Raw genomic sequence first — 23,199 nt, 5'->3', positions numbered from 1 at the left:
AACATTAAGCTGTCCATCCCTGAGCCATGTTTCCAAATTGCTATGATATCCCAGTCCCATGTTCCTAACCATGCTCTGACTTCATCTGCCTTCCCTGTTAGGCCCCTTGATTGAAATAAATGCAGTTTAATTTATTAGTCCTACCTTGTCCCTGCCTGCCCTGTCTGTTTGACTCATTTCTGGACTCAACTGTACCCGTTTCAGATCGATCTCTTTCGTCACTATCTCCCTGGGACATCCCATCGCTTCCATCTGTCTCTCCAACCGATCCACTTGATCTGATAAGATTCGTATCCAACAGCATTTATGGCAGATATAATCCACTGTATTCCTTAAATTCTCTTAAACTCCCACATCTGACAAGAAGTACATATCACTGCAAAGGCCATTGTTGCTCCTTCACAATCTACAGAACCAGAAAATAACACCATCTTATTCCTCTACAAACACTGCCCTAGGTTAAATTAATAGCTATGTGGAAAGGTTAATTCTCTTTGGCCTGATTTGAGTGTACCCTTGCTTGTCACGGATTGAATGTATGTGTGTTGTTCCCTGGAGCTCGAGATCTGGCAGTGTTATGAATTCAGTTTGCATTTTGGGAATCTAAGAAGATTTTAAAAGAAAAAGCCACTTTGTAGGACAATGATACTGGGCATATTAGCTTACCTCATGACCTTTTCCACATAGTGATGTACTGTTAAAAGGGAAGTTTATCTAGCTAAGGGCAATTGGCATTTGGCTTGGCTCGATCAGGCTTCCCACCTTGGTGTGCATATGGTTTAATTAGTCAAGTGTACTCAGACCTGTCAATGAGTTTCTCTTCCTCTGCAAACTTTTTGCCATTTTATTGCTGATTAAGGACATGTGGTGTTATTTGTAATTTTTATACCAATTTCTGTATAAAGACAGCTTGTTTGCAGCAATAAAGGGGGGTTGCCTGAGAGATCTTAGGGGAAAGAGCTGGCGCCATTACTCTGAGAATGGTTTTAAAACCTTAGCTCAAGCCTGGCTTGTAGATATCTATGTTATAATGTAACGCTGATGCCATTTGTAATTAAAGGTAATAATTTAAACTAAACTGTCTCTAAGAGTTTTATATTCCAGACTACTACAGAGCATTATCTCCGGGATGAACCAAGAGAGGCTTATGGGTCGAGTCCATCACGGATTCCCTGAGCTGTCTTTACAGGGTGACTTTAACAGAGTGACTTGATATTGTGGAGAAAGTGAGGACTGCAGATGCTGGAGATCAGAGCTGAAAATGTGTTGCTGGAAAAGTGCAGCAGGTCAGGCAGCATCCAGGGAACAGGAGAATCGACGTTTCGGGCATAAAGAAGGGCTTCTTCGGATTCCTGAAGAAGGGCTTATGCCCGAAACGTCGATTCTCCTGTTCCCTGGATGCTGTCTGACCTGCTGAGCTTTTCCAGCAACACATTTTCTGTCTTGATATTGTGAAGGGTGATACATGCATAGTCTTTATTTCACATTATTCTTATCTTTTTATAAGGATGTTGGTGCCCTTGTCATCTTCCTTTTCAGTTTCTCCACTTTTTACTCCTCTCTTCTCCCAGTTCTTCCTTTTACTTGTTACTGACGGAGGATTGAGGCATTGGAGAATTTACTTTAGATATAATTGTGCACCTTCTTGAAGAAATGGAGTAGATTATTAAATAAATTGCTGAAGCAAGGAAAGTTTTTTGTTTTTAGCACATATTTGTTGAGAATGATTTAGAACCGAGATTTTTATGGTAATAAGCCTTTTCCCTGTCTGATCTATTCTTACATTTGTCTTTAATGTAGCTCAACCAGAAGTCCACTTGTCCACAAATCACATCACTGTTCTGATAGGAACAGAGAGATCTGTGAGTTGTAATGTTCAAGGATTTTACCCTCAGCAATTTGGTCTCACCTGGGAAAAGATAACAAATAAAGGAAAAGAAATGCTGGAAGATCAGTTTTGCACAGGTGCTGTAACTCCCATGGATGATGGAACTTTCAGTGTTTCTAGTAGAGTCAGGATTGAACCAACATGGAATGATGATGGTGCTATGTACCAGTGTACCGTGACTCACCAATCGGGTTCTGATATTAGCAAGCATACTAGACTCACAGTTAAAGGTACGTTCTCTTCTTTGCAAAATATTTTTCACTATGCTTTTGTTAAAACTTACACATGCTTAAACAATTCACACCATTTTGTTTAACATTGAATTTTAGCTGAATTATGCCTCTGACTCAAACAAGGAGTTATTTCTCTCCCGTTACACAATGAAGTTATTATTGTATATAACAATGATTTTTGAAATTAACTAGATATGACATTTCTAATCTCAGAATGTGAGCCAACTATACGTGTGTTCAAAAGCTTTTTAACACTAGATGTTAGAATTACTTATGGATTGCTTTAAGAATGAGTTTTACCAATTTTTGATAAACTGCTAACAAAAGTAAATAAGTAGGGTTACATTGAAATTGCCTGTACAGTGGAGTCTGCATATATTCATACAGTTGATCGAAAGTACAGGTAGTTCTCCTATGACGCCGTAATTGCATTCCAGCAAAATCTCGCTTATTAAGTAATGGGGCCAGTGGGAAAAGTGGGGTTGGGCAGACCAGCAAAAAATATCATTCACAATCGCTCAGAAGTCTAACACAAAGTGTTGCATAGCCTGAATGAAGATTGAAATCCTATTCATTAACGAAACAAAAGTAAATTTAACACAGTACATTTAACAAAGAATGTAAGAAAGCTGCTCTATGTACGGTACCTCTCTCCAAAAGCTGTTCTGTTGGCATCTGATATCAGCGCTCGTGCAGAATGGCACAAAGACCGGTACTGACATCCTGCATGCTTAGAACCATGCAGAGCGTTCGCGCATGCGCAGAGTTGCATGAAGACCAGCACTAACATTGTGCATGTGTGGACATCGGTGTATGCACAGAATGAATAGAACATCAGTGTGTGTGCAAAATGGCACAAAGAATTTGGCGTATGCATTGGCACATGTGCAGAATGAAGCACACAAACTGATCACTACTGGAATTGCGCCATTTTCAACGGAAGTAAGTGTTCTCCAAAACACCCTTCCATAATTCTTCAGCAGTGTTATAGCCAAATTGCACTGCTGAAAATGCGCGTTATCCCAGAATGTCCTGTAGTGGGGAAAAAACGAGAAAAGATTCATTTTTTTCAAAGGATAAGCCCCAACTTAGTTATAGTTAGGAGGTAAACAAACACTTATTAAAGTTGGAAAAAATAGTTAAAAGGGAAAATAGAGAATCATCAGGTACACAAATCTGATCAATTATATATCAGGGAGGTCTTGATTGATGTTGTAGTTTTCATTCCTGATAATCGCTACTTTAGATCATGGATCTAAGTTAATCATGGATTCCCATAGCATTCAATGTTTGAGAGAGTGGGGTTCCTTAGGCCATTTCTTGACTCCCGAAACATTTTTGTGCCGAGAAAAACCAATGTATTGAAATATTGTGCCATGCACATGCAGTACTGCGCATTTCTAGCTGAAATAGAGTAATAGAGCTGCACAGCATGGATACAGACCCTTCGGTGCAACTCATCCATGCCAACCAGATATCCCAACCCAATCTAACCCCACCTGCTAGCACTCCACCCATCTCCCCCCAAACCCTTCCTGTTCATATATCCATCCAGATGCCTTTTAAATGTTGCATTTGTACTAGCCTCCACCACTTCCTCTGGCAGCTCATTCCATACACATACCACTCTCTGCGTGAAAACTTTGCCTTTTAGGTCTCTTTTATATCTTTTCCCTCTCACCCTAAACCTATGCCCTCTAGTTCTGGACTCCCCCCACCCCAGGGAAAAGACTTTGTCTATTTATCCTATCTATGCCCCTCATAATTTTATACACCTCTATAAGGTCACCCTTCAGCCTCCAACGCTCCAGGGAGAACAGCATCAGCCTGTTTAACCTCTATCTATAGCTCAAATCCTCCAATTCTGGCAACATCCTTGTTAATCTTTTCTGAACCCTTTCAAGTTTCCCAACATCCTTTCGATAAAAATAAAATAAATCATTGATATAACAAATATTGTGTAATTTTGCATTTATTTAAGTAAAAATGCCCCAGGATTGTCGAATTGTTTTACTTTTCTTCTCCAGATGGGTATTTCTGTACCATTTAATGCCAATATTTGGCATTGGTGATACCAAATGAATATTAATGGTTTCAGTCCAGATCCTTTTAACTTCAAAACGGTCCAACAGTACTGAATTTATTACTGGGGGTACAGCTCTGAAACAATTGTTTCAGTTATCATTCACATAAATTATAACAATGTTAATGTAACTTCATTTCCATGGGTATTCCCTGACTATCCCCATCTACAATGGAATTTTTTTTCCCTTGATACAAAATTAGCTGTAGAGTATATACAATGGGGTTGATGGATTTCTCTGTGTGAGCCTTGCGCCTTTTTGTTTCTGATCATCCAGTTCAGGTATGTTATGACACACATCCACAATGGGTGTGATTTGAACCTGGGCTTCCTGACACTACCACAGCACCATAAGAGCTTCACCTGGACCATTTTATCTCTTGGGCTTAATTGAATTTATCAGTAATACTTCCTGCCAGATGCTAGCATGTTCTTTTGAAGAGAGGATATTAACTGTACTGGATTGTCATTTCAAATTCTTTAAAAACTTTATTGTGTTTAAGTATTTTAAATTCTTGTTTAATACAACACAGCATGGATGGGGTAGTTTATTTTCTGAGGTAATTTTAGACTAAATGCTTTTCTACCTGTGTTTCAATTCAGAGCCTGAAAAACATTCTTCAGCCTTAGCAGTTGCTGCAAGTATATTTGGTACATTGCTGTTTTGTGCAGTATTCTTAGCTTTTGGATGGCTCTATTGGAGAAGAAGAGGAGGTAACACATCCACTTATGAATATAGCAATCTTGTAATTTTTTGACTACTACTTGCATTTATTCCCTATAAGAGACTTTGGGGTGTTTGTGCTCCTTAGGTCAAGTCCCCATATTCTCTGATGAATGTGTGCACGTTAGAGGGAAATTGACTGGTGGTGGTTTAACTTGAGTGTCACCACACCTCAGGAGAGGTGAAATGGAAGAACCTTTATGGTTACTTTAGACAATACATCAATTGAACCACATTGTTGGCATCACCCTGCATCACAAACCAGCCATCCGATCAACTGAGCTGTTTGTGCTCCTACTGTGGTATATAGAGAAAGGAACTTCAAGATTACGTTTAGCTATAGTAGACAATCCAGTCACAAATTGTGTCCCAAAGTTTGCTGGAGTGTTTGTATTCAAACACACATTGTGCTGATTCTCATCACATTTTTAAAATTTACTCATATTTTACGGATGTCACGATCTGGGCCAGCATTTGTTGCCTATTTCTAGTTGCTCTTAAAAAGGGTTGAAGTGCTCTACCTTCTTGAACTGCTGTAGTCCACTTGGTGCTGGTATATCCACAATGTCATTAGGGCGGAAAGTTCCAGGAATTTAATCTGACAACACTAAAGGAATAGTGAAAGGTTTCCAAATCTATTTGGTAATTGGCTTGAATTTGAATTAGCTTTATCTTCACAGGTACTCTACTCGCCAACAATTAAGGACCTAATGTGGTCAAATGAATGGGTGACTTGTGTGCCTTCCCCTGCCAGCTTCTTGTTCACCTATCTCCCAGCAGGGAAGAACAGCGGCTAGTTTCCCAACTGACCACCTACCAGCTGAGTTGGGTAGGGAGCACAGGGGTGGATTCTGAAATCCATATCCTTTTGCCCCCCACCTCCCCCAAATCTGAGTCAAGTCATGCCATTTACCTCCTCCTCCCCAAATGTCCACATTGTGTGAGAAGAAGATTAAAGAACATGACTTCTTGTTGCTGGATCACCAACAGAGTAAACTTTGACCGACAAACATTGGGATTCAGGGACTCCGATGCCCTTGCTCAGCTCTTAATGAATTAATTCTGTGGCAATAGGGTGAGTTATCTCTCTGGTGTAAGTGACTGCCTAATGCATTCACTTTGAAATGAAAAGGGAAAAATCCCAACCAAAGTTTCCATTGGATGTAATTTACGTGTGTTTTTTAAATCTGTTTTTGGATTGAGAAAGGACAGTGTAAACCTTTCTGAAACTACTGCTTACATATTGTGGATGTCTACTGCTAATGTCACTGGACTAGTAATCCAGAAACCCAGTCTAATGCTTTGGAGAACATTGGTTCAAGTCCCATCACAGCAACTATTGGAGTTAAATTCAATTAATAAATCCGGAATTGCAAGTTGCATATGACTCCAGATGTAAGCCAATTTAGTTGAATCTCAACTGCTCTCTGAAATGTCTGAGCAAATCCCTCCATTCAAGGGAAATTCTGCAAGGATAACAAGTGCTGGCTTGTGACATCCACATCCATTGACAGAATAATTTAAAAAAACATAGTTCCATGACTAGCATAGGCATTCTGCTTGTAGCCAAGCAAGAAAGTGAAACAGAGTAAGCAAATAAGAATGTTTATATTGTTAAGTTTTAATCTTCTTTATTAGTTCCTCCAGAAATTATTGAATTCAGCAAACCTTCCGTATTTCAACATTCTGAACAAGACTTCATTAATTACCAAGTCAATGGATTTAGACCTTCTAAGATTCAAGTTGTTTTAATGTTGAAGAGGACAGGGAATGAAAATGGAATAAAAATTTTTCATAGGTATTGCACACCGAGAACTACAGAAAATAATAAGCAATCAGTGTTCAAAAGTAATCAAAATGAAGGGCGCCTTCTTCTAACTGATTGTTTGCTAGATGAATCCTTTTCGCCTTTGGAACCGACTTTATCTGAGAACAGTGACAGGACTTTCAAATTGCAGGGCATGGTTGAAGTCTGTCCTGATGTAAAACGTGATAATGGGGCTGAATTAATTCTTCATGTTTACCATGAGACTCTTGCCCAACCTGCTTCAAAAGCTATAACACTGGAAGTTAAACAAGGTAGATCATATACACATTATTTTCATAATTTGTTTATGCTTCATGAATCCGTTCGGGTTTTTCTTTTTGTAAACTTGTGTATTTGTCCATACAATGTAATATGTTGTTAATAGAGGTCATGCAGTTTTGCTAACATTATAGAAAATTCAACCTGTAAATTAATAATAATTAATAATAATTTCTTCCTGTTTTTATTAAGACATGGAAATTGTTTCAATTCCAGTAGATGACTTCTTTATTTTGTTTCCCTTTCCGAAAGTCCCACCAAAGATGTCAAACATTGTGGTGCCACTTCACGTCCATCATAATGAGCCTGCAGCCTTGATTTGTTCTGTCATTGGATTTAAACCAAAACCTCTTCAAATCACATGGCAACGAATCGGGCGGGATGATAAATTGGAAGAACTTCTGCGCTTGGATCAGGAAAGGACCATCTTTGCTCCTGATAGTGGGAACAAATGCAAGTATCATCATCAAATTAGTGAGGTAGAATATGAAGATAAATCCTATGGTATCACCAGTGTCCTAGTTATTTTGCCAGATGTACTGCAAGACCAAGGAACAAAGTATATCTGTCAAGTACGACATGAGGACTCTGCTGAGCAGAAAGATACAATTCTGAAAATTACAGGTATGTCATTCTTATGACTTCCCTTGTGTAGAGGAATGGATTAATTATGTTTACTGACACCATTATTTTCCTCATTTTTGTCTGTTAAAAGCTTAGTGTGTTAATGTTTTCACTTCCTTTTTCAGCCCCACCAAAATCGAACAGGATAATATGTGGTGCAGAAAAACCAGTTGCAGGAGAGTGCATGACTTTGCAATGCAAAATACATTCTTTTTACCCCCAAAACATCACAATATCATGGCTCAAAGAAGGTGAAAAAATGTTGGAAGAATTCAATCAAAGTGGGCCCGAACTAGGAAATGATGGGCTCTATAACTTGACAACGAGTGTGAAGACTACACTGAGAGGAGCTGATGTTGGGAAGAAATACACTTGCCAAGTACAGCATGAAAGTCTAGTACAGCCTTTAGAAGTTGACTGGGTGCTTGATAAACTGAGTAAGTAATCATTGTTAAACCACCATGCAAAAACTATAAGCCAAACAATGAAACTTGCAAAAGCATAGAATCCCTCCAGTGTAGAAGCAGGCTATTTGACCTATCAATTGAACAGCAACCCTCGAAAGAGCATCCCATCCAGATCCACACCCTCACCTTATCTATGTAACCCTGCATTTCCCGTGGCTAATCCACCTAGCCAGCACAGCATGGCCAATCCATCTAACCTTCACATCTATGGACTGTAGGAGGAAACTGGAATCCCTGGAGGAAACCAGTGCAAATTCCATGCAGATAGTTGCCTGAGGATGGAATTGAACACTGGTCCCTGGCGCTAACCACTGAGGATCAGTGCCACATGAATAATCTCCAAATTAAATAAATTACCAAGATCCTGCTTTTTTAAAGCATTATAATGAGAACCACCAAATTAAACCTGAATTATCAGGCAAGTGAAAAAATAAATTTGCTTTATATAAATACTACAGCAAGATACAGCTTATGCAAATGTGGTACTTCAGGCTTCACAGTTCCACATTTTGCTGCTGTTGTGGTTCTGTTCGCCGAGCTGGGAATTTGTGTTGCAGACGTTTCGTCCCCTGTCTCGATGACATCCTCAGTGCTTGGGAGCCTCCTGTGAAGCGCTTCTGTGATCTTTCCTCCGGCATTTGTAGTAGTTTGAATCTGCCGCTTCCGGTTGTCAGTCCCAGCTGTCCATTGCAGTGGCCGGTACATTGGGTCCAGGTTGATGTGCTTATTGATTGAATCTGTGGATGAGTGCCATGCCTCTAGGAACTCCCTGGCTGTTCTCTGTTTGGCTTGTCCTATAATAGTAGTGTTGTCCCAGTCGAATTCATGTTGCTTGTCATTTGCGTGTATGGCTACTAAGGATAGCTGGTCGTGTCGTTTCGTGGCTAGTTGGTGTTCATGGACAGAAGCGCTTCACAGGAGGCTCCCAAGCACTGAGGATGTCATCTAGACAGGGGACGAAACGTCTGCAAAACAAATTCCCAGCTCAGCAAACAGAACCACAACAACGAGCATCCAAGCTACAAATCTTCTCACAAATTTTGCTGTTCTTTATTCACGTGGGTAGTTCAGGAGTCTTACCTGACAACAGCTTTCACCTTCAAGATTCACTGATACAACTATTATCACTATCAACATCATACCCCTACAGTATTCCTTGCATCATTGACCTTCCTGAGCATGTTGCTTTCTAAAGTCCCTTTTTGGTTGAACAATTAAAAACCACCTGATTCATGGTTTGGCCACTTCTGGGAAAGCACCAGCTCTCTGGTAATTCTCAGCTTTTAACCAAATTGTGCAGAACCTCCCAAAGGTTTCTGTCTCTTTTTTTGTATTGCAAAACAAAAAAACTGAGCACTTCGTGAAAGTGATTTCTTTCTCTCTCCTCATTGGATTGTCTGTGTTTTCTTTTCTGTATCTGTGTGCAGACTTTAAAGCACATTTCCATGCAGGATTCTTCTCTCATGACTTACTCATGACTGCATATGGCAGTACTGCAGAGCTTTAGATTGGTGCATTGGTAGTGGGATTTTTCTGTTCTGTCTGAAGCATGTACTAAGCAGTTTCACATGAATGATGTCCTTTTGTTATCGTTTCCTCAGGTTGATATATTATTTTTAGGTTTCCTGATGCTGCTCCTGGTATGCTCTATTACACACTCTACTGAACTAGGCCTAATCACCTAGCTTGTTGGGATTGGTAGGAAAAAGGATATAGCCATGAAGTACTGACTACGATAGATTATAGCACCTCGTGGACGCTCAGTCGTAAGCTGATAGATCTATCCTAATGTTACCCCATTTACTATATTGTTAATGTTGCATAAGATGATGGAGAGCATGTTCTGTTTGAAGACAGGATTTCACTCTGACCGGTCTGGGATTTACTGAAATATTTGTAATAGCTATATTGATGGAGAAGCAATCAAGAAAGATTTTTCTTCACTTTGGCTTACTTGGAGCTACCCCATTTGTAGTGGATGCATTCTTCAGGGCTGAGCATTGAAATCCACTACCCAGAGTACATTCCATGCCATGCTGGTCTCAGTCCTTTGTATAAATGGTGTTTAACATTGAGAAGTATTGATTGATCAGCCAAAAGCAAACAATATGTGGTAATCAGCAGGAGTTTACCTTGCCCATGGTTAAGCTAATGCCATGAGATATCATAGGGCCTGAAATTGAAATAGAAGACTCCCAAAGTTAATCTTTATTGCCTCTGTGGATCTGTTCTGATGCCCATTAAGGACATACACAGGAATGTGGATGCTAAGTCAGAGGTGTTGGCTGATAGTTATACTCAGAGAATTATACCAATGACATATTGTTGCTTGACAAGTCTGTGGAACAGACCTTCCAATTTGATATTAGTCCCAAATGTCAGTGAGAAGTTTGCAGCATTGTCAGGGCAGGGCTATGTCTTCATCATGACTGATGTCTACATCACTGCCAGGTGCTGAAATAAACAGCACAAGGAGAGAAGTGGTAATAAAAATTTGCTTGCTTGGTTTATCATCCAGAAAAGATGGAAGAGAATCCAAATAAGTTATTATAAAAATTGCATTTAGAATGATAACGTCTTAAAGTTGTACCTGACGAAATGCAATTTTTTAGTACTTTGTTTCTGTCTTACTCCACTATTGAAATTCTCATTCATGCTTTTGTTACCTTTAGAGATGACAGTCCCGATGCATTCCTGACTGGTCTCTGAAATTCTACACTGTTCTAACATGAGATCATCTAAAATATTGCTGCCGTTTTAACTTGCATCAAATCCCCATTTCATTGCACCTACGATGGCTCACTGTGAAACAATGTTTTGATTTTCAAATTTTCATCCTTGTTTTTGTATTCTTCTACGGTCTCGCCCCTGTTACCTGTGCAATACCTTCCACCACCACAACCCTTCAAAATCTCTGCAAGTCTCGAATTGTGGTCTTTTCATCCTTGATTTTGATTGCCCTGCTCTTAGGTGCCTAATTGGTTGCCTAGTCCTCAGACTCTGCAGTCTCTGTACCTCTTGACCATATTACCTCATTTAGCCTTAAATATTTTCAAATCCACTTGTTCAGCCAGATGTTATTCCACACCTCAGAAGCAGGTGGGACTTCGAACCCAGGTCTCCTGGCTCATTATCGCTGGGGCATGAGAGCCCCTTCACTTGGTCTTATTACTTGCACATTAAAAGCTCCCTCTTTGATTAAGCTTTGATCTAATGCCATCCTTTGTGGTTCAGTGCTGTACTTTGTTATATAATTCTTAAAACCTTAAGATGTTTAATTACATTAAATGCATCGGGTAAATGCAAGTTGTTAACTTTCAGCCCCAGAGCAATTAATTAGCAGTTATCAACAAAGTGTTAGACAGTTTTTTTTTTTTAGATTAGATTACTTGCAGTGTGGAAACAGGCCCTTCGGCCCAACAAGTCCACACCAACCCTCCGAAGAGCAACCCACCCAGACCCATTCCCCTGCATTTATCCCTTCACCTAACACTACACGCAATTTAGCGTGGCCAATTCACCTAACCAGCACATCTTTGTGACTGTGCAAACTCCACACAGACAGTTGCCGAGGCAGGAATTGAACCACTGTGCCACCGTGCTGCCCACAGATAATTACATTTCACACAGACTGTCACCCAAGGTGGGAATCGAACCAGTGCTAACTACTGAGCCACCGTGCCACTGTGTTGATGGAGCCTTTTAAGTTGCCTGAAGTTCTTCTGTCTGAATCCATTGTCCACAGTGGGTTTAAAAAGTGAATGAACAATGGATGCTGTAAATCAGAAACAAAAACATAAGCTGCTGGAAAAGCTCAGTGGGTCTGGCAGCATCTGTGAAGAGAAAACCAGGTTAATGTTTCTGGTTTGGTGACATTTGCTCAGAAGGATCTGGCATATTTAGTGCATACCAGATTACATCACAGTTCCAGAAAAAACGGTCATACCTAACTTCCTTTGTATAACTCCTTCCTAAAACTAACCAATGTGCCATTGTGATTAAAATCCAGTTTCCACGTATGTGGAGAATTCAGCTTGAATAGCTTCACAATGTTCAATGTTCTGTCTCAAAATTGACGAGTTACCAATTTCGACAGAAACTGAAGCATTGGCTACAGCACTATACCAGTGTGAGGGGGCAAGAGAGGTAGTGAAATGCAATGTTTTGTTCAAGAAAACAATATTTGACAATTTATTAAAGGGTACTTGAGATCTTTTAAAAATAGTGGCATTTTCAGTTATGCGTCTCAAAAATATTATTTGTCTTGTTTGTCTGCACCAAATATAACCGAAGTTATAGCCGAACCTGCTCACCCAGAGATGGGAAAACCTGTAACCCTTTCTTGTAAAGCTTACAACTTCTTTCCAGAAGGTCATCAAATATTCTGGTTCAAAGGGTTTGAGAAAATTAAAGATGGAGTTAAAATGGATGCCACTGTATTCGATAATTCAACTCGTTTGTACTCGTGTATCTAAAATGACATTCAAACCAAGTCTCATGGACCAAGGAAATGTTTTCAAAATGCTGAAAACTTCACGCTGAAACTTCAAACAGCCCTGTCTCATCCAATTATAGTTTGAAACTATCTAGTAAGTCTCGTTCCAACAAATCGTACGGCTTCAAAGTAATTATGGAATGTTGAACAATTATTTGGACTGGACGGATGCTTCAAATTCATTAATTTGACACTTTTTTTTTTGTAAAAATGTCTGTTTAATCAGGTAAGTCAGATGTAATGATCCATTTCATAGAATCCCTACAGTATGTTAGCAGGCCATTCGGCCCATTGAATCCATACCCACCCTTCCACCCAGATCCTTCCCTATCCCAGTAACCTTGCATTTCCAGGGCTAATTCCCATAGTCTGCACACTCCTGGACAATAAGGGGCAATTTAGCATAAGCAATCCACCTAACCTGCACCTGACTGTGGGAGGAAACGGGTGTCGAATTGGAGTTTAATTAGCAGGGATCTATGAGTGCAAAAGAAATCAACAATACTCAAGAAAAAGCAGTTTGAACTGACAATAATCAGCCGTTATTGAAAATACTGCTGTAGTTAGGCTGAAACTTGAGGAGAGGATGAGATCCAAGTAGTTCTCTACTTCTCTTCCAAGTTTCATGCCTTTACAAAGAAAGGACTACATTAAATATTTTAAAATATGCTGAGGATTTACAGATTATCATGAAATGTGCGTCAGCCATCGCACTGAACCTTAGCCTGAAAAGCATTAATCATTTGCAGCTGAAAAATGTGTTGCTGGAAAAGCGCAGCAGGTCAGGCAGCATCCAAGGAGCAGGAGAATCGACGTTTCGGGCATAAGCCCTTCTTCCCGTAAATGTCGATTCTCCTGCTCCTTGGATGCTGCCTGACCTGCTGCGCTTTTCCAGCAATGCATTTTTCAGCTCTTATCCCCAGCATCTGCAGTCCTCACTTTCTCCTAATTAATCATTTGCATCATTCCATAACTCTGTTTCTGTTGTACGGACATTTTGTGTAGGCTAAAATGTGCAGTTCAAAGTATACAAGGAGCCGTTAAGAAGATTACTGAAGTATTATCAAACTTGTGGAATTTATTTACATTCAGCCTGGTCCTGAAAGCTGTTTCTGACCTTTTGCCACAGTCTTTCCAACTTACTGAACTATAATCGAGAGTTGACCAATTTTTTTCCCATCATGCAATGTTAAATGTTCCTCACAATACCACATTTCCCTCTTTTTTTTTTTTTGTCATATCATGACAATCAGTTGTATGGACACATTGAAAATTTCATAGAAAATACATTAGCACAAGCAAACATGTAACCCTATTCCTACCAGAAATAGTATTATGAGCAGAATGGATCTTTAAAACCTATCAAACATTTTGTGACCTAACCAACTCGGTGCGCTATAATCATGGAGTTCTTTGTCAGTGTTTTGTATGTGGTCAGCATGTTGATTGATATGTTCAACTAGGTTGGTAGTATTTTCAGAGGTATCCGGAATGTAAGTACAGCACTCCTGACCCACAACAGCACATGCTCCCCCTTGCGAGGCTAGCAGATAATCCAAAGCCAGTCGATTCTGTCCGAACAGCCATAGCTCAGCTGCGACCACAGTCAGTGCTTGTCTAGTTGCCTTGGCTTCTAATGCTGTCTCATTGGCCAGGTGGCCATAGGGTGGCACGGTGGCTCAGTGGTTAGCACTGTTGCCTCACAGTGCCGGGGAACCAGGTTCGATTCCAGCCTTGGGCAACCGTCTGTGTGGAGTTTGCACACTGTCCCTGTGTCTGTGTGGGTTTCCTCCAGATGCCCGGTTTCCTTCCATAATCCAAAGATATGCAGGTCAGGTGAATTGGCCATGCTAAATTACCCATACTGTTCAAAGATATGTAGGTTAAGTGCATTAGTCTGGGGTAAATGTAGAGTAGCAGGGGAATGAGTCTGGGTGGGTTACTTTTTGGAAGGTTGGTGTGGACTTGTTTCCATACTGTAGAGATTCTATAATTCCAAAGGTATTCCAACGCTGAGGCCATGCAAACTAATTTGCTGGATACTCACCCTATTCTGTAAAATGGAAAAGACAACATGAGGAACTGGTCTAGCCCTGTAATGGCTCTCGTACTTCATGAATGGTAGTGCTTAAGGGAGGTGAGGTGATGCATTAAGAGTACAATATAACCCAGATAGTAGGACCTATCCAATGATAGGAAGCTATGGGTACGCTTTGGTGCTGTATATAAAGTATGTGCCGTTGTAAATTGTAAAATCATCAGCCAATGTCATCAAGGCTGCATGGTGGACTAGGCCCATAGACTATCAGATGCAATATTCCATACCCTGGTCCAATCACAGTTAAGCATCCCATTTCTCAAAATATTGACAACTGGGCCTTGCCAGTCAAATGTGAGATTACATTTGCTTTGCCCCATTAGCATTCATTGTCCTAATTTTCAAAAACATTGGTACCCTGTAGAGTTATTTGAATGGACTGTAAGGGAAGGAGGAAGTGAGTCGAGATTATATGCAGGCTAATACCATGTTGAAAATGTAGTCATTTCATAACCCGCTGATTCCCATATTCTCATTTCCCCATTCAGCCCTGTGTGATTCCGTCGTAACATCTGCTCAACTGTTTCTGAAGTAGAGAAAGGGAGGGGTTGAAGAAGTATTCCTTCCCTTGAGAATGGATGGGGTTATGGATACAACCCCAACATTTACTTACGTTCAATTTCTTGGCATGCGTATATGACACCTGTAAATAGGTGTTTACATGCAGTTCCCAAGGAGGCTGGTTTGTTAATGTCAAATATTCACCTAAGTCAAAGAATTCAAAAAGTCCAAAGAGTATCAAATGATGCTCATGCTATGTTGTCGACTGGTTGAGGAGTAATCTTCTTACAATCAGATAGATGAACCCATTTGGAACATCCTTCAAGTTTGACTGAGGTTTATGTTGTCAGTCGGACTTGAAAGGGGCCACTCCAGTGGTGTCCTAATTTGTTTCTTTCCCAACTCTTGACCATCATGTAATTCCCTGGGTTTCCTCGTGGATATTGGGAGGCAATGGTATTTTCCTCAGATGGGCAATGTGATTGTCTGACCTGAAAGTGAAGAAACTTCAGAGAAAGAGTTAATTGTTTTAAGTAATTCTGCATTTGCTCGCCCATTATGTGAAGATGTACGCCCTCTAGAGGTTCAGCATGAGCATCCCACAGAGTCCTCATTGGCCAACCATAAGCTATGTCTACCACTAATAGTCTGGTCCGTGAATGCAGTAACTCGCAAGTGAAGAAGTGCTAAGAGCAAAACTTTGAGCCAATTTAACCCCGCTTATTCAACTAATTTAGATTTTTTTTTCTTTTAAGGTACCGTTGGCGCGTTCCACAAACCCTGCTGCCTGCGGGCAATAAACGCAGTGCAGTTGCTGTTTAATTGAAAGTGATTCTCACAATTCAATATTGATTTGAGCCACAAAATGTCATCCATTATCTGAGCTTATCATCTTAGGCAACCCAAAGTGGGGAATGACTTCATTCAACAATATTTTCACTACCGTTGTGCAGTACAATTAGTGGTGGGGAAGGCTTCAATCTATTTGCTAAATACGTCAATCATTACTAACAAATATTTACAACACCGTACCTTAGGTAATTCAATAAAACAAGCTGTATACACGCAAAAGGACCATCTGGCAGGGGGATAGTTCGGATGGGTATTTAATACCTTTACCCATGTTATTTTTCATGCGAATAAGGCATCTATCCAGCCACATTTGAGCCACCAGGTTTTTAAAAGTAGGTGCACCATTCCCGCCTTGCTAAGATGGGTACAAGTATGCAAGTAATCATTAAGCACTGGTAACAAAGAATGAGGAATACAAACTTGACCGACCAGGTGTTAGCCAGAGGCCTCATGTCGAGCAGTGCAAACACCCTATTGACTTCCAAAGTGCACGGTCAGATTCAGAGGCGTTCTTCTGTAAAGTTTGAATTGCAGTAAGATCTGGCATGCCCTTCGTCCCTGAAGTAGCTACTCAATTTAGAGCCTGATTCCCGTTAGTTGGAATAACTAAAATGGCTAATGCAGCTGCCGCCTCAGCAGCCGAATCAGAACAGGCATTTCCTAGTTGTCCCTAAGTGTGTCCCCTTGTGTGCGCAGTATGTTTAATAACAGACAATTGACAAGAAAGCAGAATAGCACTGAGGAAACTTTTAACCTGAAGAGCATTTTGAATGGGAGTCCCTGTAGAATTAAGGAAGCCTCGTTGCTGCCAGAGGTGACCAAAATCATGGGCAACACCGAATTGGTACCTTGAATTGGTGTAAATGTTAGCAATTTTGTCAGTGGCTAAAATACAAGCTCTGGTAAGGGCAAAAAGCTTGGCTTTCTGTGTGGAGACAGGGTTCTGAAAAGAAGCAGACTCCTGAACAGCAGTGTCTGTTGCTATAGCATAGCCTGACTGCCGGAAACCGTCCGGGGAAACAGAGGAAGTACCGTCAACATAAAACATGAGGTCAGGGTTTTCAAATGGGAGGTTTGCCAAATCCGGGCGAGGTACAGTAAGGAAATAATTCCTCGGCAAACAGTCATACAGAGGGTCAGGAAGATCATCAGGGGTTGCTCAAGGAATGTAGCAGGATTCAAAGTGGAGCGGTACTGAACCAATAGGTAAGGGTTCTGCAACAGTGAGATCTCATAACTATCTTGGATGAGGTGTTGGGTCTACTGAAACGTGAGGAGGGCAACAACAGAGTTTGAGGTATGGGCTGGTGAAGGCTCCGATTGGAAGCCGCCTGTACTAACAGGTGGACAGCAGTTAGGATTTGAGTGCATGGAGGAAGGCCACAGGCAACAGGATCCAATTTAGTGGAACAATAGGCTACCGGGCAACGACGGTCACCATGCTGCTGAGTTAGAGCACCAGTGGCACATTCACCTATTACACTAACATACAACTTAAAGGTCTGTCATACAGTGGGTGCCCTAGCGCTGTGGCTGCAGCCAAGGCGTCTTTGAGGGCATAAACTGACTGCATGCTCGAGCCAGATGATTGAAATGTCAGGGGAGCATTAGGAGAGGAATAAGGTCTTTAGTATAAGTTGGAACATTTAGAAGCCACTGCCTGCAAAAATTGACCAGCCCTAAAAAGGCTGTCATCCATTTGGATGAGGTAGGGCGTTGGGTTCGCAAGATAGAGATAATCGCTGAGTAAGGGAATGGTCAGTAGCACTAATTAACACACCCAAAAATTTAACTTGTGATTGCCCTTATGAACTTCAGTGAATGGGACTATATATCCCTATGAATGGAGGTGTGTCCGAAGGTAAACCGTGTCCTGTTAGTTATTAACCAAATCAGTGCTAACCCAGAAGCAAATCATCCACGTATTGAATGATAGTGGATCCTCCAGGGAGCGATAGTGTGGCCAGCTGGGAGTGCAGTACTTGTAAAAAGAGAATGACTGACTGAAACCCAGTGGGAGTCGAGTCCATGTGACCTGGCTACCTTTAACCGTGAAGGCAAACAAATATTTTGAGTCTAGGGCATGGGGAATTGCAAAAAAAAAAGCATGTTGCAAGTCAATAAGAATGGATCACATGCTTCAGGCAGGGGGGCTGCTACTAAGAATTGTAGCTGGGTTGGGCACAATGGGATGCAAAAGTTCCACAATCTGATTAATACTGTGGAGGTTTTGGACCAAACACCACTCAGATGGTCTTCTGATTTTTGGGACCAGGAGGATCGGGGTGTTGCAAGGTGACCAGCATGGAACTAAAATTTCCTGTGTAAGGAAAGACTGGACCATGTCAGAGACTCCTTGTTCAGCCTCTGGACGCAAGGAGTACTGTGGAATCGAAGGCAAGGGCAAACTGGCCTTTACCTTAACTTGGATCAGGGGAGCATTAGTGAGTCCTCGTTCATGTTTGGACACTGCCCAAGTCAGGAGGAACCTCTGTGGTTGGGAGCTTATTGGGCCAGTGTGCCAATCACGGAGAAAGGCTCTGAAAAATACACCTGGGAACCTTGAGGGAAAGTTTGCCTTCTAATATAAAAAGGACCTGCTTGCTGCCACAAAGCTGCAGCTTAAAATCCGAGAAATTTTGCACTATAACCCTCATGAACACTGAGAGTGACATGAGGGGCAATGAGTCCCGATTGATGCCTGAGATGACATGGCACCTCTACAAGGAAGGCAGAGCCCTCCTGTCCCTCAGTGAGGCCAAGAAATGTCAGTCTGAGGAGTCCCAAGGACTGCTTGATAAATATTCTGCATCTGAACAGAGCAGCCTGTGTGATCATAGCACAGAGCAAGATGGGGATCAGGAACATCAAAAGGAGAGGTGAAGTCAGAGGCACAAAAATCAATTGACTACTGTTGAGGAGTAGCGAAAAGTGATAAGTTATGAGGGCGGGCTTCAGGGACCGCAGATATTGATATGCTCTCTTCGAGGTTCACAATCTCTACCTGCACAGAACAGAGAAAATTGCGTCCAGCCAGGTTGACACCAAGGGCTTGAGTGACAGCAAATGGAATAGAACATCTACAGCCTTCGAACTGGATAGTATGTGGCTATGTGAGTGGGTAAACAGCAGGTTCATCCATCAAACCAGAAATTTCCACATATTCCTCAGAGAGGAAAATTATATCTTTGAATCAAGGACAAAGTTAGGGTAGAGTAAATCACACCAGTGTCAATCATAAAGGGAAGAGGGATACCTTCAATGCTAAGTATGTGGGCTCATCTGCGTGGTCTCATGAGAGGACAGGATAATTGGTCAGGAAAAGAGGACAAGTCGTGAACGATATGTGTTTACGGCGAGAACCCTGGCCCCATTTACAGGGGAATGAGCAATCCCTGGCATAGTGGCCCATCCAGTTGAAACAGGAGTTATGGGAAGGGGACCCCAGTGGTGAAGTGCAGCAGGCATTAGGAAATGATCTCTACCTGTGCCGGTCGGTCTGGTGTCCCATTCCATTGTGGGCCTAGGAGAACGGCAGCCAGCAGATCTCTGTACAAACTCCTGTTTGATGTGTGATACAGTATTGTTTGTCATTGACCAGGTCAAAGTGAAATAATTTGATTTGATTGGTAGAGATAGGGGAATGGCATGAAACACTAACTATTTCATGATAAGTGATAGTGAGCAAATTGTTATTCAATAACCCAATTCTCAGAAATGCAACAGATTGTACATAGAAGAAAGCCTGAATTGGTGTTGCATAAGAGAAGGATATATGATTTGAGGTCATTCTATTCACTGTTTAAATAAACTCCAAATAAATGCAGCTTTTGGAGAAATTCTATTGATAGAAACCAAGTCACAGAAGTTCTAAACACATTTGTTCTTGCCTGATGTGGTCAGTTTGTCAGTCTTCTGGAAAAATAAGGACTGTCAATATGGATCTTTCTAATACAAGCAATCAGAGAAATCAGAGTTAACATTTCCAGTCTATTGACCCTTCCACAGAAATGCTGAGCTTTTCCAGCAATTTCTGTTTTTGTTTCTGATTTATAGCATCTGCAGTTCATTTGGTTTTCATTTCACTACCATATTATAATAGTCACGTTGAGTTTCTTGAATCCAATGTAATCATTCAACTGTTTACTTGACATTGAAACTTCATATTGACAAGTAGATTTTTTTCACTGCTGCTGAGAATAGTTAATCTGTGATAACTTTGCGTTCATTACTAATAGAAGAGTTACTTAATGCTCTAATATTCTAAGGATGAACTTCATTGAACTAGTGTTGAATTTAACTAAGTCTTTCTGTGTTCAGGTGTTGAAAATAAAAAATCTGCTCCTGGGTTGCCATCAAAAATTGAAGGTAAAGTGTCCATCTTGAGAGTTATTGTTTCGTACATGTTTGGTTGTAATCCATAGTGATGTCAGCGTGGTATTTCAGACTACACACAAGATGATGTAGATATACCATTTTAGGTAGAGAGGAAGTGCTGCCTTCATTTCTGGCTGTTAGGGTGGATCTAATGGGTGATCCTTTAAAATGAAGTGGGGTTAATGTGGTTCCATCCAGCATCCCAGTTATCATTATCACTGCCTTAGTTGCACACTGTCAATATGGATCCTTCTAATATAAGCAATCCGAGAAATCAGAGTTAACATTTCCAGTCCATTGACCCTTCCTCAGAAATGCTGAGCTTTTCCAGCAATTTCTGTTTTTGTTTCTGATTTATAGCATCTGCAGTTCCTTTGGTTTTCATTTCATTACCATCTTATAATAGTCACATTGAGTTTCTTGAATCCAATGTAATCATTCAACTGTTTACTTGACATTGAAACTTCATATTGACAAGTAGATCTTTTTCACTGCTGCTGAGAATAGTTAATCTGTGATAACTTTGGATTCATAGAGTCATAGACATAGAGATGTACAGCATGGAAACAGACCCTTTGGTCCAACCTAACATGCTGACCAGATATCCCAATTCAATCTTGTCCCACCTGTCAGCACCCAGCCCATATCCCTCCCTACCCTTCCTATTCATATACCCATTCAAATGCCTTTCAAATGTTGCAATTGTACCAGCCTCCACCACTTCCTCTGGAAGTACTTTCCATACACGAACCACCCTCTCAGGGCTCTTTTATATCTTTCCCCTCTCACCCTAAACCAATGCCCTCCAGTTCTGAATTCCCCAACACCAGGGAAAAGACCTTGTCTATTTACCCTATCCATGCCCCTCATAATTTTGTAAACCTCTATAAGGTCACCCCTCAGCCTCCAACACTCGAGGGGAAAAAAGTCCCAGCCTGTTCAACCTCTCCTTACAGCTCAAATCCTCCAACCCTGGCAACATCCTTGTAGATCTTTTCTGAACCCTTTCACGTTTCACAACATCTTTCCGATAGGAAGGAGACCAGAATTGCACGCAATATTCCAACAGTGGCCAACCAATATCCTGTACAGCTGCAACATGACTTCCCAACTACTGTACTCAATACTCTGACAGATTTTTTAAAAAAGCATACCAAACACCTTCTTCACTATCCTATCTACCTTCGACTCCACTTTCAAGGAGCTATGAACCTGCACTCCAAGGTCTCTTTGTTCAGCAACAATCCCTAGGACCTTACCATTCAATGTATACGTCCTGCTAAGATATGCTTTCCAAAAATGCAGCAGCTCGCATTTATCTGAATTAAACTCCATCTGCCACTTCTCAGCCCATTTGCCCATCTGGTCCTGATCCTGTTGAAATCTGAGGTAACCTTCTTCGCTGTCCACCACACCTCCAATTTTGGTGTCATCTGCAAACTTACTAACTGTACCTCTTATGTTCACATCCAAATCATTTATGTAAATGACAAAAAGTAGAGGACCCAGCAATGATCCTTGTGGCACACCACTGGTCACAGGCCTCCAGTCTAAAAAACAAAACTCCACCACCACCATCTGTCTTCTAACTTTGAGCCAGTTCTCTATTTAAATGGCTAGTTCTCCCTGTATTCTGTAAGATCTCACCTTGGTAACCAGTCTCCCATGGGGAACCTTGTCGAACGCCTAACTGAAGTCCATATAGATCACATCTACTGCTCTGCCCTCATCAATCGTCTTTATTACTTCTTCAACAAACTCAATTAAGTTTGTGAGACATGATTTCCCGTGCACAAAGCCATGTTGACTATCCCTAATCAGTCCTTGCCTTGCCAAATACATGTACATCCTGTCCCTCAGGATTCCCTCCAACAACTTGCCCACCACCAACATCAGCCACACTGGTCTATAGTTCCCTGGTTTGCCCTTACCACCATTCTTAAATAGTGGCATCACGTTAGCCCACCTCCAGTCTTCCGACACCTCATCTGTGACTGTTGATGATACAAATATCTCAGCAAGATGTCCAGCAATCATTTCTCTAGCTCATCACTATTAGAAGAGTTACTTAATACTTGAATATTCTAAGGATGAACTTCATTTAACTAATGTTGAATTTAACTAAGTCTTTCTGTGTTCAGGTGTTAAGAGTACAACCGCTGCTCAAGTAAATGGATCGATTGGTGCAGGTAAAGTATCCATCTTGAGAGTTTTTGCTTCATACATGTTTGGTTGTAATCCATAGTGATGTCAGTGTGGTATTTCAGACGACACACGCAATGATGTAGATATACCATTTTAGGTAGAGAAGAGATGCTGCCTTCATTTCTGGCTGTTAGGGTGATGTAATGGGTGATCCTTTAAAATGAAGCAGTGTTAATGTGGTTCCATCCAGCATCCCAGTTATCATTATCACTGCCTTAGTTACACACAGCTGTATGTGTATCCAAAATACTCTTGACTACCTCAGGTTGGTAGCTGCTGTGAAAAGAACAAAAATGCCAAACACAGATATTGTTACTTTTAAGAACATTAGAACAGTACAGCACAGTGCAGTCCCTTCGGCCCTCAATGTCATTGCTGGCCTTTTATCCTCTCCAAATTACTTTTACAATTTTGGATAGATTTATTTTGCTGTTCCTAATGCTTAATTCTCTATAATTTGCCATGGATCTACACATTAGACAGCATACAATATGGATTTCTAATCTAGTAAGAATTCTACAAGAGAGGAAGTCAGATTAGTGACACTACAGTGGAAAACCAATAAC

At 41.0% G+C, this 23,199-nt stretch overlaps 1 protein-coding gene across 2 annotated transcripts in view; it reads left to right on the top strand.

The window, feature by feature from the left end:
* The window catches only part of LOC122557766 (uncharacterized), a 44,240-nt gene that overhangs the window by 11,809 nt on the left and 9,232 nt on the right, over window positions 1-23,199 (top strand). For both annotated transcript variants that reach the window (XM_043705731.2, XM_087996479.1), the window contains exons 3-9: window positions 1,801-2,118; window positions 4,808-4,918; window positions 6,567-7,007; window positions 7,267-7,638; window positions 7,764-8,075; window positions 20,372-20,419; window positions 22,570-22,617. In XM_043705731.2, the coding sequence (XP_043561666.2) occupies window positions 1,801-2,118; window positions 4,808-4,918; window positions 6,567-7,007; window positions 7,267-7,638; window positions 7,764-8,075; window positions 20,372-20,419; window positions 22,570-22,617 (1,650 nt within the window). The remainder of the gene's footprint in view (window positions 1-1,800; window positions 2,119-4,807; window positions 4,919-6,566; window positions 7,008-7,266; window positions 7,639-7,763; window positions 8,076-20,371; window positions 20,420-22,569; window positions 22,618-23,199) is intronic.

Source organism: Chiloscyllium plagiosum, unplaced genomic scaffold, assembly GCF_037043375.1.
Source record: "Chiloscyllium plagiosum isolate Xiang-an unplaced genomic scaffold, Cpla_swu_hap1 HiC_scaffold_18, whole genome shotgun sequence".
In the NCBI taxonomy this organism is placed as follows: Eukaryota; Metazoa; Chordata; class Chondrichthyes; order Orectolobiformes; family Hemiscylliidae; genus Chiloscyllium; species Chiloscyllium plagiosum.
This window is presented reverse-complemented; position numbering and strand designations above follow the sequence as displayed.